We start from the raw sequence: 27,111 nt of genomic DNA, 5'->3' as shown, positions 1-27,111 counted from the left end.
CTTAAAACATACTTTGAAAGCCTCTGGAAATGGTCCTAAGTCAAAGAGCAAAGGAGGAAACATCTATCCAAGAATACTTATGCAAATTTGTTAAGAACAACAAGCATGTGTGGTATTTGAACAAAGACAGCTACCTGTCTCTCTCCTCTGAACTTAGCTAGACAGATACTTCACTATGGAGGGGTGCAGCCAAGAACACAAGAATCCCTTCACTATCAGCTCCTTGTCAGACAGCTTTCTTCAAGTGAGAAGCATCACACTGGCATTTCTCACTTTGCCCTCAACTATCTATTACTGAGACTATGTTCTGAGCCAGTGCAGTTGAGAAGAGGGGCTCCCTTCTCTTGCCCAACTCATGGAACAAAGCCTCTACCTTTGGAGCAGCACCACTGAGAATACTGGTGCTGCCATTATCTTAGTCCTGGCCTATAAGGTGGTGGGGTTCCATGCTGGAAGAGGCAAGCCAAAAAGATCTGAGGCTATTGCTCCCTCTCCACCTCCTGTTCAGCTCCTGAAGTGGGTTATCACTCAGAGAGAAATATACCATTGTCCCTTTCCCCAGCCAACTCTAGAGTCCTAACTCAGAAATTTTGCCTGGAGGGAGAAGCAAGCCATAAAACAGCTGTTATGTCTCTTCCCAAAAGAACTTACTTTTTTTTTTTGTATATTTTTTTATTGGAGTTCAATTTGCCAACACATAGCATAACACCCAGTGCTCATCCAGTCAAGTGCCCCCCTCTCAGTGCCCATCACCCAGTCACCCCAACCGCCCCTTTGCCTCCCTTTCCACCACCCCTTGTTCATTTCCCAGAGTTAGGTGTCTCTCATGAAGAACTGACATTTTTGTAACAGAGCACAGAAAAGCTCAAAGTTAGGGGTGTTCTCAAAAACAGTGGAGGTAGTGGCAAAAGGCAATGGGAAGATTCAATGAGGAAATAGGTTTTAACCAGCTAGTTTGCAAGAGAACACCAGGGAAACAGCTTGGAGGAGCCATCCTGGTGTCAGAACAAATATTAGACATTGACCTCAGGAACTCTTATTCCTTCAGAGGAGTCTGAATTTAACTGGATTAGTCAGAAAAAAATAGTAAAACAATTTATGCCCCAGAACATTGTTGAAAACAATTAAGCAAGATGAAAGTCATTGAAATTTAAACTTGGTGTAGTTAGGAAAACATAAATAGAGCCCCGTTCAAAGTACTGTTATCTCAGGGTGCCTACTGGCATATCTAAAGCTGTATCTCTCTGAAGCACAACATTAGACCAGTCACTAAACACATAAACAAATCACACCACCTCTGAGGGCTGGAACTGGTACCCAGTACTGTATTGCAGTAATGTACTGTAATACAATAAATACATTATCTAAAATGTTCAGTATACAACAAAAAAGATTACAAGATACACAAAGAAACAGAAAACTATGTCCCATGTACAAAGAAAAAGAAAAAAACAAAACAAAACAAAACAGAGGCAAGAGAAACTGCCTGTGAGAGCAACCAGATGTTGGACTAATAGAAAATGACTTAAGTTGTTATATATATCCAAAGAACTAAAAATAACCATAATGAAGGAAAGATGTGATAACGTCACATCAAATAGAGAATATCAATAAAGAAACAGAATTTACAAAAGAGAGGGAGAGAAAGAGCAAATGAAAACTCTGCATTAAAAAATACATTAACAAAATGAAAAACTCACTAGAAGGACTCAACAGTAGATGTGAAATGGCAGAAGAAAGAATTAGGTAAGTTTGAAGATAAATAGAAATTATGAAATCTCATTAGAGGAAAAAAGGTGAATAAAAACGAACAGAACTTCAGAGATCTGGGGAACACCATAAAGTATACTACATGCACATAACAGGAATACCAAAAGAGAGAAAGGAGCAGGAAAAAAAAAAAGAAAAAGAAATAATGACCAATAACTCCCCAAATTTACTGAATAATGCTAACCTATGTACCCAGGAAGCTCCACAAACTCTAAGAAGGAAAAATACAAGTAGATTGATTCACAGATACACTGAAATAAAAGTGGTGAAAGTCAAAGACAAAGAGAAAATCATGAAAGTAGGAAAAAAAAAACAACTAGTCACAAGGGCTAAGATTAACAACTGACTCTCAGCAGAAACAGTAGAGGCTAGAAAACAAAGAAACATATTCAGACTGCTCAAAAACAAATAAAAAAGCCCATAACAAAACAAAAAAAACCTGTCACCCCAAAAATCCTATATCCAGCAAAGTTATCTTCAAAAATTAAGGTGAAATAGAAACATTCCCAAATAAACAAAAATTGACTGGCTACCTAATCTGCCTTACAAGAAACACTAAAGGAATTCCATCAGGCTAAAAGCAAGTGACCATAGAAAGTAATCAAATACACACACACACACACACACACACAAAGAGCTCCAATAAAGTTAATCATATAATTATAAAAAGCAGTATTAGTGCGTTTATTTTATTTTCTTTTTTTTTGCATTTATTTTCTTATTTCTCTTAACCGATTAAAAAAACACTGTATAAAGCAATATATATATATATATATATATATATATACATATATACACACACATCTTAAGTCATTACCATACAGAAGTGTAATACATTTGCCAATAACAGCACAAAGGAGTCGGTGGGAGCAAACATGTACTGGGTTAAAGAAATAACTACTGATGGTGAAGTAATAATTACAAAAATGTACTATTGGGGTTTATAACATCAATAAATGTAACTGAATAACAATAATGTATTATAAAGGGGAAAAGGAAATAGAGGAACATAGAAGTGATGTTTTTAGATCTCACTGGAACTAAGCTAGTATAAATCCAAAGATGATTCTACTAATATATATACGGTAAGCCCAAGAACAATGTGAGTTCAATTAAAAATGAATTAAAATAGATACGGTAAAAAAAAATCATTAAACAAATTTAAGTGCTGCTTTGAAAAATATTTACTTAATACTAAAGAAAGCAGTAAAGAAAGAATATGGCACAAAAAAGACATGAGACATAGGAAAAAGTAAAATTTCAGGCATAAATCCAGCTATATCAACAAATAACATTAAATATAAATGGATTAAATAACCCAATCAAAAGGCAGAGATTTCAGATGAATAAATAAGATCTAACTATATGCTGTCTCCAAAATATAAACCATAGATTCAAAGACACATACAGAAAGTAAAAAGATAGAAAGTGATACATCATGCAAACAAACACAAGAAAGCTGGAGTGATAGATATATTGATATTAGATAAATGGATTTTAAAGATTTTATTTATTCATGAGAGACACACAGAGAGAAGGAGAGACACAGAGGGAGAAGCAAGCTCCCTGTGAGGAGCCCGATGCAGAACTCAATCCCAGGACCCCAGGATCATGCCCTGAGCCAAAGGAAAATGCTCAACCACTGAGTCACCCATGTGTCCCGATACACAGATTTTAAAACAAAAAAAGTATATTAGAGATAGAGAATCATTTTATGATAAAAGGGTTAATCCATGAATAAGATGTGATAATTATAAAAATATGTTCACCTACTAACAGTTTCAAAATACATTAAGCTAAAACAGAAGTGAAGAAAGAAATGGCTAATTCAACAATGACAGTTGAAGAGACCTCAATATTTAACTTTTAATAATAGAACAACTAGACAGAAGATCAAGGAAATACTTAACACTATAAACCCAACCAGACCTAACAGACTTCTATAGAACACTATAGAATTTATATTTACTATAGAATACCCCACCCAACAACAGCAGAATATATGTTCTCAAGTGCACATAAAGTCTCAGGACAGATCATATGCCAGGTCATAAAACCAACCTCAAATTTAAAAACATATAAATAGTAATATCAAAGGATGTCCTCAGACCATTATAAATGAAATTATAAACCAGTAACAGAAAACAACTTGGGACAGTTACAAATCTGTAGAAATCAAACCATACACATTCCTAAATAACTAGTGCATCAAAGAAGATAGCAAAGGAAAATCCAAAAATACGAAAATGAAGATATAATATACCAAAACAAATGGGATGTAGCTAAAGCAGTTTAGAAGGAAATTTATAGCTGTAAATGCCTATAGAAGAACAAAGATCTCAAATCAGTAACTTAACTTTTACAATTGCAAATGATCCAGAATAGCCAAAACAATCTTGAAAAAGAACAAAGTAGGAAGACTCATTTCAAAATGTACTACAAAGCATAGTAATCAAGATAGTGTGGTACTGACAAAACAATAAAATATAGATCAATGGAATAGAATTGAAAGCCCAGATACAAACCATATGCCAAGTGATTTCAACAAGGCATCAAGACCATTTAATGGGGGAAAGCACAGTCTTTTTAACAAATGGTGCTACGACATCTGACTACCTACATGCAAAACAGGGGCAACTGGGTGGCTCAGTTGTTAAGCTTCTGCCTTTGGCTCAGTTTACGATCCCTGGGTTCTGGGATCGAGTCCTGCAACAAGCTCCCTAAATTTAATATAAATAGCATGAAGGTTGATAAGATTATTAAAATATATAGAGCTAGGTTTAAGTCTACCCCTCCCCCCTATTCATTCTCTCTCCCTCTCTCTCAAATGAATAAATAAATGTATGGGGGGAAAAAACCCACAAAATTACATTTGACCCAGCAATTCTATTCCTAGGTATATACTCAAGAGATATTAAAACACATGCCCATACAAAAACTTGTATACAAATGTTTATAGCAACATTATTCATAATAACCAAAAGGTGGAAACCCAAATGTCCATCAACTGATGAATGAACAAAATGTGGTGCTAAAGCCATACAATGGATTCTTACTTAGCCATAAAAGGAACAAAGTACTGAAACATCTACGACACGGACAAACCTTGAAAATATGTTAGGTGAAAAGAAGCCTTTGGTATAAAAGATTTACAAAAGACTATGTATGATTCCATTCATGTAAAATGCCCAGCCAGGGAAATCTATAGAGACAGGAAGTAGATTAGTTGGTTGCTTAGGCCAGGAGATGGATGAGATGAGTAACAGTTAAATGGTATGGCATTTCTGAGATTAAAATGTTCTAAAATTGACTGTAGTGATGGTTGTACATATCTGTACATATACTAAAAGCCACTGATTTGTATACTTTAAGTGTGGAAATAGTACAGTGTGTGAATTATATCTCAATAAAGCTGTTAAAAATTTTTGTTTCAGTCCTGGTCTCTAAAATACTTTCATATCAAATATGCAAAATATTAAAAGTTTAAAGCATTAAAAGGAGGTAAAAGTTTAAAGATCAGTTGTGGTTTAAAGGTCAAATGCTACTAACCAATAATAATAAAAACTTCATTCTACCAAAAATGTATGCACCACACATTCCTAGGATACCCCTGTTTTGTCTTTATGCCACCTATGTTAATTTATATGAAATATGTACATGAAACACAAAAACCACCACATAAAATGAGAAAGAATATTTTATCAATAGGGCTACATAAGGTTAGTTTTAAGAATAGTTCACTGAATAAAAAAATAAGTTCCATAAAGTAAGATAACTTGGAGTTTTCCTTTGTAATGTAGTTTTGCTGGTATGGTCTCAAATTCATGTTACCAGAAAATCTAGTTTATATTCATTTCTCTTAAGACCTCAGATATCAAGGAGAAGAACAATGGGATTTTAATATGCTCATTATCATAAAACCTTTCTTTTTCTTGCCCATTTTCATAAAAGCCAATGTGGTAAAACTAAAGGATAACCAAATTATTTCAAGTTGTTCATTGTTAATTCTCTATTTTAGATCTAAGAATAAAGGATCAAGTATAATTTGTAACAGAAATAAGTTTTATAGGTATAATTTTCCTTAAAGGAAAAACATGTCATATTTCCAATTACTGCTGCTCATATTTTTGAAATCTAAAGTAGGAGCTCATATAGGATTCATGCTACAAATTCTAGAACAAGCATCGTATCATAGCAACCCAGCAATACCACTACAGTGACACGCTGAAGATGCAATCCAAGATTCTAATTTAAGAAACTGGCACAGAATATAGGACATGTAGCTTTTTTTGGCAATACTCCTAGAACATTAATAACTAAGACTCTAAAATCAGCTTTTATTTTAAACTTTAGAGGCTCAAACTATTATAAAGGAACAATAGAAACATTTATTAACAAATGATTCACAGCTTAGCAAATAGGACTTAGTTAAGGATCTATGATTTCATTAAAATTGAAAAATGGTTGGAAAAAACTGGACGCATCACCTGTTAGGAAATTTGAACACATCCACCCTACCATTTTGATAATGAATCCTAGTATACAAATATTGTTCTAAGAAAACTGTTAGAACACAATCTAAAACTTTGAAGAATATTTCTATGCTTTACTCCATTACTATTCAGATGTGAATACATCCACAACTATTGCATTATAGAAGGATAAGAAGGTGCTGTTCGATTTTTATCTCAAAAAAATGAACTTTATTATCTTTTGTCTTCAGAAATAACTTCTGATAAAATAGAAAACAAGAAATAAGATGAGAGAATGGGGCTTGTTATATGAATTCCCTGGAATGTAGAAACTTGGGACTTCTGAAAGGCTGAATACTGAAAGGCTCCTGAGAGAGTACAGGTATATACCTTATTTCATTGCACTTTGCAGATACTGCATTTTTTACAAATTGAAGGTTTGTGTCAATCCTGCATTGAGCAAGTCTGTCAGCACCATTTTTCCAAAAGCATTTGCTCACTTCATGTCTCTGTCATATTTTGGTAATTCTTGGAAAATTTCAAACTTTTTCATTACTTTGTTATAGTGACTTATGATCAGTGATTACAACTTTCTGAGAGCTGATGATTAGCAGTTTTTAGCAACAAAGTATTTTTAAATTAAGGTAGGTATTTTTAGACAATGCTATTGTACACTTAAAAGACTATATAGTACAGTGTTAATTTTTATATGCACTGGGAAATTAAAAATTCATTTGACTCACTATATTGTGATATTTGCTTTATTGTGGTGGTCTGGGATCAAACCTGCAATAGCTTTGATTTATGTCTATAAATGGAATATTTGTGTCATCTGCTTAATTCAATTTGTTTTTTGGTATCTGGGTTTTTTCTCTGATAAATTATGAAACATTGTTTTTGCTTGATTCATTTTGTTTTTTTGTTTTTTTTTTTCCAGCCGCTCCCCACCCCCAGACTCCATTTTGAATATAAATCCTGTTATTCATTAAATAAAATAGATTTCTAGAAGCCTTTTGTTTCTCATTTGGAATTTTGGGGGAACAAGAAGTATTAAACAGATCTTTGCAGATCAATGCCTCTATAAGCTATTTTCAGTTTTGATGACTGTGATGAGGTTCCATCTGGTAACTACTCCTCCTGTAACTCCTAAAAAACACCTGCTACCGTGTTAAGGAAAGGGACTAATGACTTAACAAGGTTGTTCAAGTCTCTAGAACAGGCCCCAAAGTCTACAAAAACACTCCTACTTCCCTCCACCATCAGACCATAGATGGGCTTCAGAGTGGTGGTGGTGGTGAATCAAAGAACCCCCAAATTATATACACAATATTGTATATAATATTTTCCAAGATGATACATCCCTTTAATCAGGTTTTCCAAGATATCCATGTATAATCTCCATAAAATTAAATCTATTATTGTATTATAGATTGTATAGTTCTTAGAAATGATTTCCTCTCCTTTTAATATAAGGAATTTTTCTAATCAAGGTTTACAGTAATTTGATTTAGTATTTCCAGAAATAAAAACTGTATTCAGAAACAAATCTAAATTAATTTTTTCTTTTCAGAAGCACACTTATAATATTCAATTAAAGTAAATAATGGGTTACACACAGAACAGCATATATTATTTAATCCCACTTAATGGGAAAATATAGAAAGGTACTCAAAATTTGGGGCACCTGGGTGGCTCAGTGATTGAGCATCTGCCTTTGGCTCAGGTCATGATCCTGAGTCTGTATCCAGCTCCCCGCAGGGAGCCTGCTTCTCCCTCTATGGAAGGCCTATGTCTCTGCCTCTCTCTATGTCTCTCATGAATAAATAAATAAAAATCAAAAAAAGAAAAAAGATACTCAAAATTTTAAGAGACATTTTCTCTGAGAATTTTTATTTCTATCTTTGTAAGATTCTTTTTTGACTTAACAGTGAAGTCTGTAAGTTTTTATAAAAATAATAAAGCCATTATAAAGGAAATAGGGTAGTTAAGAATATGACATTTCTTATGGCACGTCGTTAAGTGAGTTTATTTTAGAAAACCATGAAAACTGAAACTCACTCATGACTCACAGCAAGTATTGTATCCTAAAATAGTCATTCCTATTCCACAGGAGAAGCTACTTTTCTAGATCTTAAGAAAAAAAGAAAAAGAAAAAAGGAAAAAAAGCAGTTCTCAAAATATCAAAATATGTTATGTGTAAGGTCATCCATGTGGTCCAAATTAAAAACAGGATATCAAAATATATAAAATACCAACATCAAAAAAAAAAAATACCAACATCAGTGCCTGGGTATTCAGTAGCTAGGTAAAAGCTGGGTTATTTTTAAGTTTCCTAAGTGAATGATAGAAATTTCCTATGAAGGAAATATGACTATTAAAACTAAATACCTCCTAAAAGGTACATTGTTACATTTACTACTTTATTTCCACTTTGGATTCAAATTTAGGCTGCTTAATTCACTAGAAGGACAAATCTATGTAGAAAACTACTTAAGGAGATGACATCATCCAATTTGTTTTTTAGAGGTTTTACAGAATAAAATCAGTAAAGTGATAGATGAATTAGCCCAATTTACTTTTATATCCAAGTCTCAGTTATCTTACTTCAATTTATTTCCTCTCTCAAACTGGCAAATGATGATCAGAAAGACGACGCTAATATGGCCACAAATACAAATTTTCAAAAACTGTGTGTACACAGCTTGTATAGGAGAGTTTTCCTAAACTCTCCAAAAGAAAGGCAAAAACAAGTAGACAGTCTGATCAATTCTTGATATCCCATAATAACTTATTAAAACTGCTTATTATTGATTGTAACTTTAACCCTAAATTATAAATCTAGCTCTGACAAAAGTGCTGACAAAAGCCACCCAGGTGCCCCAAACCTAGCTCTGACAAAAGTGCTAAAAATTCACTTCATCTTTTCACTACTCATTCATAAAACAAATGTTAAATATTCTCCAATGAAAAGTTTTCATTACTCTAAAAAAAGGAGGAAGTGCTAAAAGGGAGACACCAAAGAAGATCAATGAAGATTTTTATATCAGAGGAATTTAAGAAACAAAAATCCTCTGCATTGAAGATTCTTAGAAAAACTATGTTCAGTAGTGGTCTACCTGCCCAGGACCTAAAAGAAATCAATACCTTGACAAAGCTCAATTACTATTATTTCTCCTTTGTACTGTTAGAAAATAAGATGTTAATATTGCTTTAGTGCAGGCAATACATATCTTCAGTTTAATATTACGGAGGACGAATCAATAACTAACTGATAAGATACTGACTTACACAAATATACAACCCACCTGTTTTGATTTAACAACAAAATGCTTAACTTAGGGTTGTATGTAAACATTGTAAGTCCGTATAAAATTATAAATCACTGTATGACACAAAATGGTGCTTTTCCTTAAGTCAATTTAATAGCTTGTGCTTCATTATTTCATTTAATAAATAATAAAACCAAGAACTGACTACCTAAATGCTGGTGAGAAGGTCTAGATCTCAGGTCTTAAACCAGTTAACTTAGAGTCTAAACACAGAAAACACTAAGAACACTAACCTTACTCATGCATTCGTCCCAACATATTTTGTGATCTCCCTCACACATACACCATCTGGTATACACAGACATTCCACTGAATAGTGACTAGATGAGCCCAACAAGGCCAGAAGACCAAGTAGCCAACATCCCAAACTATGACCACTTTCTAACAGGCAAACTTGAAAATCTTCTAATTAATGTTTAGAAGTTACAGAAATTACCAAATGGGCACTCTGCGATTCACCCTTTCCAAAGAATATCTATTTGATATTCTTACTTGGATTGCCAAAAGGTATCTCCAACCTCAAATTTCCAAAATGCAATCCTGGATTTTTCCCTCTATATCTGGTTCCTTCTTCAATGTATTCCTTCTCTGTGGTGGTAGATCTACCCATTCTGTGGTCCAAGCTAAAACACCTGGAAATCACCCTTGATTCCTATCTTTCCATCTCCCCTCAAATAATTAACGTCCTATCTAAGATACATCTCAAATACATCTCTTTACTTTTCCTTTCAACTACTACCACCCTTAGCCGAAGCCATGCCATGTCTTGCCTTGCCCAATAAAATAATCTAACTGGTCCCCCTTCTAAAAATCTTGTTCTGCAGCCGAGAGCTAATGATGTAGTTTTTTTCTTTGTCAAGCTTCCTGAAAGAGATGTCCATACTTACTAATTTGACTTTAATAGTTTTCATTCATTCCTCACTTTACAGGAATTTCGCATCAATCCTCTGAAATGCCTCTCAAGTCACCAATGTTAGTAAGACTACTAAACCCATGGAGACTTTTCAGTTCTTATTTGACTTGTCAACAGCTCTTTTTCAATGTTACTAGTCCCCCACCCCCACTTTTAAATATTCTCTTCCCGTGACTGCCTTGCCTCTACTCTTACCGGTCTCCCTTTGCTTCCACTCAAGCTGTCTCTCTTGCCTTGAGATTACCCCCTTTCCTGTGACCATCATCTAAATGATGGTATTCCTTGGCCTCTTCCCTTTCCACACATTTTCAGTGGTTTCTTCTACGTGAATCATTTCAAATGCTACTTTTAATCTAAAGACTCTCAAATTGTTTTCTCTATGATAGCTCTGTTTAGGTGTAGACCAAATATTTAACTTCCTAGTGGACAGCTTCACTTTGAACCTGTCCAACAAAAAAACATTTTCTCCCAAATCTGATCTTCCTCTTTTCTTCCCTTTCAGTAAATTGCTCTTATGCCTCTAGGTTGCCCAAGTTAGAAATGTATCGTCATTGGTTTTTCCCTCTCACAAAGTCCTGCCTTAGACAAGGCTACTGTCATCTCTTGTCTGAATTACTGTGTCAGCATCCTAACTTACATCCTTACTCCCATCCTCCAATACACTCTTCGTGCTATTATCAGGAGTAAACACAGCACATGGCATTAAGATTATGATATAGACTCTAATTGTTGCTTCATCAGTCTCTTGTCTGATCAGTTCCCTGTTACAATATCCTTTATCACAGCCACACAGACTGCTGGAAGTTTCTCAAATATGCTATACTCATTCACCTCTAGGGCTACACATATTACCCTTTAGGTGGACCTCTCAGACCCCATCTGTCTTGGCTGACCACCTCTTTTAGGTCTCAGTGTACCTGCTGCTTTCTTCAGGAAACTTTACCTGATCTCTCTCCTTACATACCAAAACTGGATTGGGTCCCCCATATACTACTCTAGCCACTTACTGCTTACTCTTATCACAAAACATGATAGTAATTCAAACTGCCTTATATGTCTATATTCCCCACGAAACTACAAGCTCCTAAAGACATTTAATTTTTTTAAAAAGCATTCATCTTATCCACTTAAGTTTTAATCTCTAAATTTTAAGTACTATGAACACCAAAGAGAGGAAAATAGGAAAATATTTCTGCACCAGACTGTGAAAGCAAGTATATATATATATATATCTAGTTTTAACAGCAGGCAAACAAAAATTTTCCTCTGGCCAATTAAAAGAAGAATGGTAGTGTAAGTTGGGTTTTTTGTTAGTTTTAAGCAGATACACGGGCGCCTGGGCAGGTCAGTTAAGAGGTTAAGCATCCTACTCCTGGTTTCAGCTCAGGTCAGGGGTCTTGGGGTTGTGGGACTCAAACCCTGTGTCAGGCTGCCCACTCAGCAGGGAGTCTGTCTGGAATTCTCGCTCCCTCTGTCTCCCCCCCTCTCAAATAAATAATCTTTTTAAAAAAGCAGATACATATTCCTACAGAAATTATAATTTATGGCTTCAGCAGATGTTTATTATTAGAAAAGTCTGTCTAAAACACTCAGTTTTGCTAAATCAAAATTCAGGGTTTACAACAAAAACGGTTTCATCTTTTTCACTTTATTAATTTAAAGGCATGAGATTAACAATGTGTTCAAATAATCACTAATTTCTGATAACAGCTGTAATTATAGATTAACTTTTACCAATGGGTGTGAAACAAAGGCAAAATCACTTAAAAGAGAAAATGTATAATTTTTGAAGTCATATCTAATACTCCTGAACTACAAGTTTTAAGTCCAGCCATTAAAAAATTCTTGTTTTAGACATTTAACCTCTTTTTTCCGTACTGCCCATACAGTTTATTCATTAATAAAGCAAAATCTGAGAAAACATCTAAGAGCTTAAAAACCCCATATTTCCTCCTCCCTAGGTTAAAAAAAAAGCTTCCCTGATGAAATGACAAGCTATTTACTTTGAATAGGAGTGAAACTGACTCCCAATGGAGATTAAACTACAATGACTTCCGAGGTCCCATTCACCACCAGAAGGCTCAACTAGATATAATATGGTGAGGTTATAGTAGCTGCAATTAGCATCACCATTCCAGTAGGAGGAGTGTGTTCCCAAGAAATCCCTTGCCTTCGGTGTCCAAGTTAGAAATAGGTTCTCTGAATATTATCATGTGAGCCTATCATATTCAGCAAATTATTCCTCTGAAAATCATAATACATTTCTTTAGGATTTCTGATCAAAATTGCAGATTTCTAAAATTCACCAATACTCACTCAAAAAAGCCCACATAAACAAATTCCTTCAGGAAAGACTTCAAACAGATATACATAAAAAGTAGCTTTGAAACTGCTTATTAGTCAATATCCTGTTCTGACAAGTAGAATTTATTTTGCATAAACCTACTCTGACATGTAAAACTCTTTCAGCAATGCATTTAGGTTCCCTGTTACACAATAATACATTAAAAGTAATTATATACTTAAAATCTGTTCCTTTCATCTCCTTCAAGGACATCCTTATAAAGATTGCAAGTCAAATTTGGAAATTACTGCAAACTAATTATTTGAGTTCATTTAATGTTTGCATACACATGTCCAGATTGAGAGTCAATTCAGTACTACTTTTCCACACAAACCTTACACAACACCTTTCCTAGTAGGAAATCTATCAATAATGTTACCTACGAATCACTTAAACCAGTTATTTGCAAAGCATAAAATACAAGAGCAAACATCCTTCATTTTAAACCTACATTTACTATTTACTGTCATGGTATCAAAAGCCCAGAGTTTATTTCCTTAAAATCCCTGAACTATATTTAGACACAAATATAGCTAAAATATAGATATATATTTATATCTATAAAAACAAAAAAGAGGGAGCCTGCGTGGCTCAGCAGTTGAGTATCTGTCTTGGGCTCAGGGTGTGATTCTGGGGTCTTCAGATAGAGTCCTACATTGGGCTCCCTCTGGGGAGCCTGCTTCTCCCTCTGCCTATTGTCTCTGCCCCTCTCTCTGTGTCTCTCATGAATAGATCAAATGTTTAAAGACAAAAAACAGAAGGCAACCAATCTGCTGATAGCATCAAACTTCACTGAACAAACATCACTGAAAGAAAATCAATAACTAGATAGGGGGAGGAGTGTTAAGGGAGGAGGGTCAGACAACTAACAGGTAATTTATTTGACAAGAGTTATTTTAACTACAGAACTATATTTACTATGCACAGAATACTGTTATTTGGTACAATAGGATGTGAAAACACAGATGACTTCTGCTTTCAAAGTCTTTCATTCTGGAGAAAGAACATTGTTCCATAACTGAACACTGACTTAAAAAAATCAACAAATAGGAGTCTTACTCAAATTGCATAACAGAAAGGCCAAAGACAAAACAAGAACATGAAATATAAGTGGTCCTTGGTGTTCTATCTTCAATAAAAAGCTGTAGTCAAGATTAAGATGATAGAAGTAAAATATATTGTGCAAAAAAAATTTCTTGTCACTGAATAAGTACAAGGCATGACCAAAAATACAGTTAAGTTCAAGAAAAGTTCATTGGTTCAATATCTAATATTCAACATATACGCTAGAAGCAGAACAATGCCTTTAGTGCATAACAAATACCAGCTTTACAATCCAAAGTGGTAGGAATCATCATGTTACCCTGAATGATGGGATTAAAACCCCGTTTTACTTCTCACTTTCATTTTACTCAGCCACAGCTCTAAAATCAGAGAAAAGAAAAATGGACCACCTATTATAAAATGGTAACAGTTGAGTTTTAATTATGGTAACTACAGAAAAATCCTATAGAATCATCTCATTGTACCTAAAACTCCAGAATCTAACATCACTTCAAGGAAAGGAGCTGATTAGCTATAGGGGGCAGCAAAGTTAAGAGAGTGAAAAGTAAATAGCAGGAGGTGAAGTGAGGGCAGGAAATGTTAATAGGCTGGGTAATGAGCCATGAGTATCAGAGAAAAGGACAAAGTCTCAATTAATGAATTAAATCAATAGACAGATAATGCTAACTTAGTGATTCTCAACCCTGGCTGCACATTAGAGTCACCCTGGGAGCTTTTAAAACTACAAATGCCTGTATCCTACCTTAGGCCAATTAATTTAGAATCTCTTGAGGATGGGCCTGGCATTGATATTTTTTAAAGCTCTCCAAGTATACAGACATGGTTGAGAACCAGAGTGCTAAACACAAAAATAAAAATAAGCTAGTCTCCATTACCAGCTTTTTACTATTTAAAAAATTCCTAAAATAAAGCATAAAAATCTATTTCCCAAATACATTATTTTTGTTGATAAACTTATCTTTGTCATTCAAAGAGGGACAAAAACTCATTAAGAACTAATTCATCTTTGTTATTTTATCACGGAAAAATATAATTCTCATAAATAAAAATTATTAAACTGATGCAAAAAGACAACTCAAGTTTACTATTTACAGGATAGCACTCTATCCCAATAATGATCACACTATTTTAACTAAACACATTTTATTGCATTATCACTTTAGTCAATTAGACATTTCATAAAATAATCCAAAATTCAATTAAGGATCAGAGGAGGTAATAAAACTGGGGGGAAAAGGAAGTTGACCCTAAATAAGAATTCTGTACATGTTAATTAGAAAAATTTTCCTTCATGTAGATGCCAGCAGCAAAGGATACTACATTATCAATTTCTCTAACAAACATATTCTAAAATTTAACTAAAAAATAAGTCTTCTAGAAGAAATATGACATTACTTTCAGAAAATAATCCTAAAATGACAAAAATGTTAAATCCCTTTGCAAACATTTTTCTTGATATATTCAGATGAATTTCAAGTCTCCTTTAGTGACAACCCAACTATAAAAAGGGGTTTGGGGTTTATAGAAAATGATAGTAACTTTGAGAAGACTTATAAATCTTAAAAGATGAGTTGGTAGTGTTTCCTCCACTACAAGAAAGTTAAGATAGTTAAGAAACTTCAGATCATTCAGCATTCTTGTTCCAGTTATCCTAAAACACCAAATACCTCATCAAGGGAAAAAAAAATTTTTTCCCTCAAGGTAAGCACAGCATTTCATATCAGCATCACTGTTACTGGCCTGGGTACCAGTGGGACCCAGTTTCTTTTTTCTTTCTTTCTTTTTTTTTTTTTTTTAAGATTTTATTTATTTATTCAAGAGAGACAGAGAGAGAGAGGCAGAGACACAGGCAGAGGGAGAAGCAGGCTTCATGCAGGGAGCCCAACATGGGACTCCATCCAGGGTCTCCAGGATCAAGCCCTGGGCTGAAGGCGGTACTAAATCGCTGAGTCCCCCTGGAGGCTGCCTGGGACCCAGTTTCTAAGAATATACCAACAAAGAATCTGAGTGATACTTGGGAAATTTTTCACTTCAATCTCAAAGCCAGTTTCATTGTTCTTTGCTATTTACTGGCTGTCTCTTAGGAGAAATGCACATCTATACAATTCTATTGGTTAATTCAACTACTTTGCTTGGTAAAAATCTTCTAACTACAGCTTTTAATAATTTAAACAATCTTAACCCCACCCTATTTCCAGTTCCATACTTATGCTGAAAAATGATATAGTTTCACCTTACTTCACATAAATCATTTCTGAAAACTGGTTAAAAATAGAATCATTCTTGAAGTACACTAGCAAAGTTTACTATTTATATGAGTCCTTCATTAAAAAATATTCTTAATCAGGACTTTCAAATACCAAAGAGAATGGGAACTAACACTGCCTATTTTTAGATACTTTACATTATTTCACTTAATCCCCACAATCCTGAGGAGCTATATTATGCCCATTTTACAGATAAGCAAAACAACTCAGAAAGATTAGAAATTTACCTTCGATCCAAGACTGACCTCAATAACCCAACTCTACAACACTGGTTTAAATTTTTATAAAGTAGGTTAACAGCAAAAATACTGAAATCATTTGACCTGAGGACCCATATCAGTTGCAATATCACATAAATAGTCACAGGCTTGAAACTAAGCTGTATAAGCTTCTACATTCTCATCAATAAAATGTAAATGATAACTGGTTTTGCACAGAGTTGCTGGGATGACCCAGTAAAATATAATGTTTGTAAAAACACACCTAGCTATGGCTTGTCATGCAAAAGCATGACCTTAATAGGTGTGAAAAAGCAAGGTATATCAAGAATAAGGATTCTCTATTTTTACTCCACCTCTTTGGACTGTTTCACTTATTATATACAATACTGCTTTATAATTGTAGGAAAAAAGTCTGAAACAATTTGTAAATGCTAAGAGTTATATAAATATAAAGCAGCTACTACTTTACTAAATAAATTCTTCCAGAGACTTAAACAAAATAGGTTAAAACAAGCTGGAAAACTTCCCTATTTTGAATAACAGATTTTCTTAATGTTAAAAGTTTCCTAACTGTTGTTACTAGAGTAAAAGTTTAAGGTAGAAAAATTAAGTCCTATATTAACTTAAATTTAAAAACAGGAAAAAAAAAAGGTTGATAAAATGCCTCTGTTTTTATTTTCTAGTACATAGTTCTCAGGGGGAGCTTATAGAATTAACATAACAAGAACATTTAAAAATGCTTAGAAAAAAAATTTTTTAAGCTATACAAATCAGGCAGTTGAATTTTCAGGACCCACATGGCAGGTCCTAATTTTTTAAAAAATCCTTTTAACAAGGCTTTTTTATTAAAAACTTTCTATAACTAAATAGTTTTCTCTGAACATTTTCCCTATTAAAATCCTGCAACCTACTTGGTAAATGATTTTGCACAAATAAACTTCTTATAGATGAAAAAGTTGGATTATTTTGTTAATCCTTACCCATAGTAAGCTTTGAGGAAAATAGCTGGCACCTTTCCAGCTTAGATCCATGTGGACAAAGTGTAACATAAGCAGGTTAGTATAAACACTTGAAAGATCTTGGTTGCCCACAAATATCTGAATCTCTCCACAGGAAGATTATATTTCAGAGCAGGAAGAAAAATTCTCTTTCATACACATACTAAAGGGTTTTCCACTGGTTTTTGTTAAGACCACAAATGGAAAAAACTACTACAGACAGAAAAAAGCACACAACTTTGTGGTATCAAGCACACTGCCAAGTACCATGTGAAGAAACTGGATTTTTTTTTTTTTTTTAAAGCACTTTTCAAGCCTTTTGGCATTTGGAGTATAAGTAGCTCTTATTAGTGGGTAATCCCAGTAAGGGTCTTATTTCCACAATTATATTTGCATAAATTTACCTCGAATACCTGAACTCTCCTTTTAAAGAACACTGTATTTTCATGTTAAATATGCAGAATTAATCTAAAGTTCCAATTTTATTTTTTCTCCACTAGTGACCAAATACTGTAAAAAAAAAAAAAAAAAAAAAACTCAATGGCACCTTCAACTTGTTGAACTACGCACCATATAATTTAAAAGGATTACTGGCTCTGCATATTTTTGTCAAGCTTTTAAAAACTGCATTAAAACTCCATCTCCTAACCATGTTTAATATTCAACTATTTTTATTAAATAAAAGTAAATACATTAATAAGGACAATAGTAAGGACCCACAATACCTTACTAAAAAAGCAAATTTAATAAGTATGAAAAACACTAGCAGCAAACTTCCGATTATGAGAAATTCCACAATTTAATGGGAAAAAATCAATGACTTAAAAACGTTTTAATTAAGTTTACAACTGAAATCCATGAATAGCAATCCAATGTCCTAACAGGTAAGACGATATTCTTTTATAGCTATGATATCACTCAAGAATTAAAATCTTGGCAATGCCTACCACTGTGGTTTACCAAGGACTATGATATGTAAATTTTAACCATTTTTGCATGCTGCATGGCAAACGATAAATGCAGCCACACACGTTACGCTACACGTTTCTTCAATAAAACCTTTCAAAAGCTAGTTGGATTCTGGCTGTGGAGGTCCCTGATTTAGAAGCACCCCCAAAAGACAGGGCAGTATAGGGTCTGAACGGGGTTCCAGATCTATCGCAGGTCAACTGTGATTCGATCTGGGGTTTTCTTTAGACTCCTAGCCAGACTCAGGCGAGGTCCGAAGACAAATCAGAACCAGATTATCCTTGAAGGAGGCGAAACGGATCGAAAAATCTCACCGCCGATTCTATTTTAGCATGAGCCTTTAATTTCCAGGCCTCGCAAAACAGAGGATCTAGATTTCTATCAGGTTTCTTTTGTGCTAAGAGTTGTCTGAAATATCTAGGAGGGTTATCCTCTCGTTCCGAGCGAATTTCTCTCTCTCACAGAGAAGCGAAGACACGAACACTACAAAATGTAAAGAGAATAACGCACCAAGAATAAACCAGACCACCGGGAAACATTTTATTAAAAGTCCCCTGAGCCCTTGTGGGAAAAGTACGCGCGCGCCGAGGAGCGCCAAGCTCTCCTGCAAAGCCCTGCGCGCGGGCACGAATCTGAATCACTGTCCAGACCTACGCGGTCCCCTGGAATCCCTGCTTCGCGAACCAAGTTCCCAATCCGCTGCAAAGCGACTGGATTTATGGACTCTTTTGCAACTTCCCCAACTTTACCGTGTACGTGTGTGTATCTATGTCTATATCTTCCCCGGCAACGAAGTATTCGGAGTCTTTCCACTCTCGGAGTTAACGATACCACGTGAACCTAAACGACCCAGCAAATAAGGCGCTGCACGAACGAGTGGGGTTTTCACGCCCGTTCTTCAGGAGCGGGTGTGCCGGGCAGCCGACTCCCCGTCGCGGTCTGCGGCAGGACGGCCACCGAGGGCCCGCTCGCTGTGACAACTGGGGTCGCTCCCTCCGCGGGCAAGGGGAGGCGAGGGTGCGCGCAGACGCCCGGCCGACTGAAGCAGTAAAGGGGCAGTGCCAAGCGTCGGAAGAGCGGAGGAGGGTCTCGGAGGGCAGGGCAGGGCAGGGCAGGGCAGGCTGGAGGAGCCCCCACCCCCACCCCCACCCCCACCCCCCGCGCCGCGCGCCCCGGGCCGGCGCGAAGAGCCGCCCGGCGGGGGCTGAGCCGCAGAGCTGCAGGCGCGGGCGCAGGTGAGCGAGCGCGCAGGTGGGCAGGGGGCTGGCATCTGCAGCAAACTCTGCAGAGCAAACCTGTTGGATGCGGGCGCGGGCGCGGGCGCCGGGAGGCAACGCGAGGGACGCGACTCCCGCTCCCCCCGCCCCGGGGCGGCCCCCTCGGAGGTTACCTTTGAGCTGGGGCAGGGGGTGCAGCTCCGCCTGGCTGCCCTGGCTGCGGAACTGCGACGAGCCCTGCGAGCGCTTCTGCCTCTGCGCCTTGCGCACCGATTTCCGGGTGAAGCCGTCCACTTTCTCCGAGGCCGAGATGGCGGCGCCGGCAGCCCCCGCCGGCGGCGGCGGCGGCGGCGGCGACGACGACGACGACATCGCCGCGGCCCTGGCGCCTGGCAGCTCCGGCTGCTGCGTGCAGGGAACGGGCAGCGGCAGGAGGAGGAGGAGGAGGCGGGGGGAGAGGCGCGGGGAGCTCGCGCCCCTCCGCCCCGTCCCCGTCCCCGCGGCCGCGCCGCCCTCCGGCTCCCGGGCGCCGCCGAGCTTCTCCGCGCCGCCCGCCCGCCGCCGCCGCCGCCTCACGGCCACATCTCAGGGCCGGCGGTTCCTGGTCCCCGCCGCGCGGCCGCCGCCTCCCGGGGCTGACGGAGGCGAGGGCGGGGACGGAGGGGGGTGAAGAAGTTGTTGACTCCGGGCGCGGAGGGCGGGTGGAAGAGAGCCCGAAGTTTGGACAACTGCGGCGACGGCGCGGGGGTGCGGACGCCGCGCGCGCCTCGCTCCTCCTCAGCCCCGCGCTGCGGCCGGCGGCCCCTCAGCGGCCGCTGCCCGCGCTGCCCGCGCTGCCCGCCCTGCCCGCAGCCTCCTCCCGAGGCGCTGCCATCGCGGGGCCCCTCCGAGCCGCCGCCGCCGCGGTGCCCGCTCTTCCCCGTCAGCGCCGGACCCTCATCTCCCGGGGCGGTGACCCGCCGCGGGGCTCTGGGCGCGCACGCTCGCTCCTCGCGGCGCCGCGCGGTCCGAGCGCCCTCCCCCGCGCGCCCTTCCGCCGCCCACGGACAAGCCCCGGCGAGCGGCCGCTAACGACTCGAGAAGGCGGAGGGCGCACGCAGGGGCGGGGGGAGGGGGCAGGACGCGGGCAGAGTGTGCGCGTGTGCGTGTGCGTGTGCGTGTGCGCGCGGCCGGGGGAGGGGCTGGCGAGGGGTGGGGAAGGAGGAGATTGACGGACCCCTTCCGCGGGGTCCCGCCGGCCTCGGACGTTCGGGGAGGGAGTAGGAGGCGGGTAACCATGCCGGTTCCCTCAGCCAATCGCAGGCCTAAGCGGCGGGACCGGGGTGGGGCGTGGCCTCCCGGGCGGGCTCCGAAGGGGGAGGTTAGGCTGAGGAGTGGGGCGTGGCTGTGTGACGGGCTTCTGCCACAGCCAATCGTAAGTGAGGACGGCGAGCGGCGCGCCGCTACGTCACAACAGCGCGATGAATGCTCCTGCTAGAAAGGGGAAGTGCCCCGCCTCCGGCGGGCTCCTCCGCGCGCGTGCGCGGCAGCTCCGGGCTCTCATTGCTCTCCCGACGGCCTATGAGAAGACCAGGGAACCGGAGTGGGTAGTTTCAGAGAGCAAAATGGAAGGCCCTTTCCCTTCCCCTGTGCTCCCCGCTGGCCAATGAGGGACTGAAGCGACTGATGGGGTCTGTCTGAGGTCTAGGGCGGGAAAGAGCGCCAGGTGTGTTGCATCACTAAGATGGGTGGAGCAGAAGTCAGGTTGGGGAAGCGGGCGGTGGGGTTAATGGGCGACGGGGCCCCGGGGAGGGCGAGGAGGCGAGTTGGTCCTGTCGGGAGTTGGGCCCTGGATTTCTGGGCGGGCCCTGGGGCCTCCCCTGGCCCTAAATCGCGTAGTTGGTACTTGGCGGACTAAAGGTGTAGCTAGGTGTAGCTCTTGAGGGGTTCGGGCACGGTGGCTCCAAGAACTGTTCTCGCGCCTGGTGCGGGCCACGTAGCACCTTCTGCTTCAAAGAATCCCCCCCGGCCACACCATCCAAGAAGAGGTTTCTCGTGCCCTGGCATCCCATTCGTCTTCACCTCTTCTTGCGCCGGAGGTCTTCAGCTTCTCCCACGTTACGAGTGCAGAGTGCATGATCAGTGGCTTGTGGATTTGGGGGCTTGCTCTTTACTCTCATCGTGGTCTCTTCCTTGGAGATTCCGCCTAGATTTGAAACCTCTTTTTTTTTTTTTTTAAGATTTATTTATTTATTCATGATAGACATAGAGAGGCAGAGACACAGGAGGAGGGAGAAGCAGGCTTCATGCCTGGAGCCCGACGTGGGACTCGATCCCGGGACTCCAGGATCGCGCCCTGGGCCAAAGGCAGGCGCTAAACCGCTGAGCCACCCAGGGATCCCCAGATTTGAAACCTCTTAAAGACCAGGATCGGTCACCGTGTATGTGTGTGTACGTGCGGTGCTTTGCGTATCGTGTTTAATAAAAATAAGTGAGTTGATTTGTATGAGAAGTACTCACAGGGAACCAAATGTTCTTTCTCCAACCTATTATAAGACTCTGGCTACCTAAAGCGCTAGTACTAAACGGAATTCGTGAATTGAGTTGTCACGTATGTAAAATGGATAAACACCTACAGAGTGGAAGAAGTCTTAGAAAACCTTTAAGCCTAAATGTAAGCCTAGAAAAGTTGTGAGAATGAAATACGTAAGCGCAACGGTCTCCCTTTGGCTTAGGGGTTTTGCGCTTGGGGGGCCCAGATCTCCGTTCCTTCTCTGAGGAGCTCCAGACATTTTCCTTTCCACTTGGTAAAAATAGGTGCCATGTGTTTAAACAAAAGTGGCCTGATGCCTATGTACAGAAGATTTCAACTTGGGGGGTAGGAAGTTGGATTCTAGATCCAGAACTAAATCGCTTCAAAATTCTTTCCTCAAATTCAAGAGTGGTGAAAGTGTATCCGACTCTCCTAGTCAAGGAGGTTCAAATCTCAGCAGCCAGTTTTGACAATCAGGTCAAGCTCCAGACCATATTGAATCTACCTTCACAAACGTTCAGACCAGGCCTTCTCACAATTTGCACAATTGGCTCCAAACATACTTCAGAGCTTTGAACTTCCCTGCCAGATCGGTCTTTTAAAACTCCATTCGTATCTTATTCACATGTTTGAAGAAAGAGTCCAAATTTAAGGCTCTCTTTAAGCTAACTCCTAACTACCTTTCAAGATATAAATCCCACCATGTCCCTACACAAACTCTTTTTTCAGGTCAGACACATCATTCCATATACTGATCCCCTAGAACTAGTTATATTCCCTTGATCCACCACCCACCCCCACCCCCGCACCCCTGTGGTCTTTACTCTTACGACATCTTGAAGTAATCTTTCTTTCTCCATCTGGTTGAAACCTATATTTTTTTCAAACCTCAGCTCAATCCCCATCTTTTATGAAGCCATTTATGGTCATCTGGCCAGAAGTGATGTCTCACTTCTTTACGTTGCCCAAGCATTTATTGTCTGCATCACCCACATGGCCTGCCTGTCCTCACGTACTGTTGGAGATGGCACTATGCTCTTCCTCCTCTGAAAGTTTGTAAACACCAAGAGATCAAGAATTTAGTCTTTCTATACCTTCATATTCCCAATTGAGCCCAGGACAGACATATAGTACATAACCTAATTTTTAGTTCTCAAGAGCAGGGTTAATGAAAGTGTGGTCATTTGATCACCATCAGAATCTTCTGAGGTACTTATTTAAAATGCAGATTCCAGAGTGCCTGGGTGGCTCAGTTGGTTAAGTGTCCCATCTGACTCTTGATTTCGCCTCAGGTCATGATCTCAGGCTCCTGTGTTGGGCTCCATGCTCAGCAGGAAGAGTTTCTCTTCCTCTCTCAATCTGTCCCTCCTTCCATGCATGTGCTCCCTCTCTCTCTCGTAAATAAAATCTTTTAAAATAAATTAAAATAAAATAAAATGTAGATTCCTGGATTTGGTCCCAGACGCACAGAATGAGAACCGATGGGAAAAGCACTGAGAAATCCATAAGCTCCCTAGATTTATCCACACGGATGTTTGAAACTACTATTCTCTGGATATTACTTTATTTTTTTTAAAGATTTATTTATTTACTTATGACAGAGAGAGAGAGAAAGGCAGAGACACAGGAGGATGGAGAAGCAGGCTCCATGCTGGGAGCCTGACGTGGGACTCGATCCCAGGACTCCAGGATCGCGCCCTGGGCCAAAGGCAGGCGCTAAACCACTGAGCCACCTAGGGATTCCCTGGATATTACTTTAAAAGGTTGTAAACGTCCAGAAGTCAGAGGTAGTATAATTAATGATAAAGAGAATTTATGTAGGATACGAAGGGGAAATAAATAGCAGAAAGCAAACCAGTAAAGTTAAAAATTCATCCTGAAATATGATAATGGATACTGGAAAATAACAGAATAGATGGAAAATAGATAACAGAAACTAGTTGTTGAGAGACGCGGAACCAGCAAAGATCTCAAGGCTTTCCCAAATGGCCCCTTGGGGAAGAATTTTGAGCACAATTTTAAAGAAAGAGTGAGTCAAAATATGAAAAGAGAGAAGGATAACATTCCATCTTGGGGGAGATGGGAAGAACAATAGCCCGAGAATTGAAAGGCCTGACTCTATTATTTACCAGTAGTATGATCCTGCCAAGTCACTCACTCTCTCAAGAGCCTTAGTTTCCACATGTGTACATCAGGAAAAAAATTAAGTGAATAGTCTTCCTTACGGGGTTGGCATGATTTTTAAATGTGACCCATAAAAGAAAATACTTGGGAAAGCAAAAACTATTCACATGATAATTTTATACACACATGATTTTTCATGCACTGACATGAATAAATAAGTTATCTGGGTCCTAAACAGAGATTTGGTCACTAAGAGTCATCTATCAGGAAACTGCAATTGCAGTACTAATCTATTTGAGCCTCTGATGCAAGAAAAGTGTTGATGATGTTTCCATGCCATAGACCTCCTGCCTCTTTCCATCTGTGAAGACCCTTGGCAGACACTGATTCAGAGGCCAAGGCTTCATCACTGGCAAATTCTTTGGATTGGTTTGTCCTCACATGACTTGACTTCCTTAGTCCATAAACATAAGTACAGTTACTGATCTCGTTCTTGTATTCATAATGCCTAGCTTGCTGAGGAAAATGAGCAATTCATGAAACAACAACATCCACAATAGCAGAATCATGGTTCTTTAATAGTTTTAAAGAGTGCATCAAAGAGAGTGTTCTTTCCAAATCACGGTGAAATTCTCTAAAACATACCCAAGCAAGGTTTTGGCTGTCAACATTCTCCTTCCTTAAGAGCCATGATTCCCAAACTGTGCTCTGACAGAACACCAGACAAATGTGCTTTATCTGCAGAATCAACTAGTGACGGTGTTTTCCAAATTTACAAAAATAAAAATTTGTCCTATATACTTTTCTTAAAAATTTCATTCTCATAAAAAATAGTGAAAGGGATTAAAGGGGAAAGGAGAGAAAATGAGTGGGAAATATCAGAAAATGAGGGACTCCTAACTCTGGGAAACGAACAAGGGGTAGTTGGAAAGGGAGGTGGGCGGGCGGTTGGGGTGACTGGGTGACGGGCACTGAGGGGGGCACTTGACAGGATGAGCACTGGGTGATATGCTATATGTTGGCAAATTGAACTCCAAAAAAAAATTTCATTCTCACTACCACTTTAATGGAAACTATCAAGAAGGTATCCGATTTGTCATAAAAATGTTGGTTTTTATTTTTTAAAGATTTTTTTATTCATGAGAAACACGGAGAGAGAGGGAGAGACACAGGCAGAGGAAGAAGCAGGCACCATGCCAGGAGCCCGATGTAGGACTCGATCCCAGAACTCCAGAATCACGCTCTGAGCTGAAGGCAGACGCTCAACCGCTGAGCCACCCAGTTTTCCCAAAAATGTTGATTTTTAATACCTCCTTTTTTGTGTAAATACACTCATTATTTAAAATTTAGAAGGAGTAAAAGGGTCGGAAAAAGTCTTGCTCCCATCCCTGTCTCACAACATCCAGTTGCCCTCCTCAGAGGTAGCTATCAGATTCTTACATGTGCTTTTTTTCAGAGATATGTTTACTTCCTTAAGATTTCATAAACTCACATTTTAAGAAGCTCATGATTGTAGGTATTTCACACTGCTCCAGACTTCAGTAAGCCTTCTAGAGTTCTTACAGGTTTATGCATATTCATTCATTCATTCATTCATTCATTATTTTATTTATTAATTCACTCATGTAACATATTTATATTTGCATGTTCTGCACCAACAGAATTAGAAAGCTGAAGGCGTCTCAATGGCTGATCAGTACAGGTTTGGTTAATTGATACATGACTCTAGGTAGACCAAGAAGGTCCTTTTCACATGCTGCAAACTAGTCCAAGTTGGAAAGTCCTTTTTAATAAATATCTTACAGGAGTCTTTTGTTTCTATGTACAATGAGATTGTCTAATAACTTACTATGCAAGTAGTTAAAGCTTCTTGAAATTTGATTTTCATAAACTAAACTCAGCACTTCTCTAAAATTTTTCAAGGACTCTAGTTCTGTGTTGTCTTTCTGGCCCTTGTGCAAGCACAAGTGCTCACTGAGATGATTAGAATTCCTGCAATTTTCAGGAAGGGTCCTTTGTTATCAGGGCAAGATCAGTCATGGTTTTCAGTTGCCACTACTTTTGCTTTTTAATTATAAATTGTTTCTAGTCAAGCTTATCATTATTAAATCAGTTCATTGTAGTCTGTTATACAGGCTATTGTGTTGGTCAACCAGAAGTTTAGACAAGGTCAGTGGCAGTAGAGATGGGTTAAATTGGAGATCTATCTTAGAAGAAGAGTACATAGGACTTGCAGAAGGTATTATTAATCTCCCAAAACATGCTGATAAACTTACATGTTATGATTATCATGGAATCTCTCTTCCATAGCTGTGAGGTCTTTTGGTTCATCTAAACAGGCTTTAATCATAAATGTCTGAAAACCCCTGATGTACCCAGACCTTTATCTGTATAGATGAGGAAACAGGATAGAATTTAAAGGGACTCTGCTCATGCCATATCCTCTTGTCCTTGCAGAATGTGACTAAAAAAAAAACCTGTTGTTGGCAAACTCTCCACACTTCAATTCAACCCTGAAAGCATTTTTCAAGTGCCTGCTAGGTACCAGGCAATATGCGAGACACTAAGAATGGAAAGATAAATAAAGCATGGACCTTACAATTTAGTGAGGAGGGGCAACATAAACAAATGATCGAAGACTACATCATAAGTGTTCCTTATGGTGTTGTGTGAAAACAGTGAAAAGAAGATCCGAGTTTGTTTTGGGAGGGGGGACCAGAGAAAACTTAACAGAAAAAGTAATGTTTGAAGTGAATCTTAAAACAGTTTTCCTATGGATAAGACAAACAACAACAACAACAAAAACTTGCCATTCAATAAATTAGCTTCCCCACATTTCTTTATCACTAAGAAGGTTTTCATATCTCCACCAATGAATTTGCTTATTTCACACAATATGTTGCCAAGAAG

General features: G+C 39.1%; 1 protein-coding gene across 1 annotated transcript in view; it reads right to left on the bottom strand.

The window, feature by feature from the left end:
* Positions 1–20,087, bottom strand: part of PPP2R5A (protein phosphatase 2 regulatory subunit B'alpha) — a 63,403-nt gene extending 43,316 nt beyond the window's left edge. The window contains exon 1 of the mRNA XM_025429866.3: positions 19,739–20,087. Coding sequence (XP_025285651.1) covers positions 19,739–19,937 — 199 coding nt within the window. The 5' untranslated portion in view covers positions 19,938–20,087. The remainder of the gene's footprint in view (positions 1–19,738) is intronic.
* Positions 20,088–27,111: the final 7,024 nt, after the last annotated feature.

The sequence above is a fragment of the Canis lupus genome, chromosome 7 (assembly GCF_003254725.2).
Source record: "Canis lupus dingo isolate Sandy chromosome 7, ASM325472v2, whole genome shotgun sequence".
NCBI classification, from domain to species: domain Eukaryota; kingdom Metazoa; phylum Chordata; class Mammalia; order Carnivora; family Canidae; genus Canis; species Canis lupus.
Note: the sequence above shows the minus strand (reverse complement) of the source record. Positions and strands in the feature narration are given on the sequence as shown.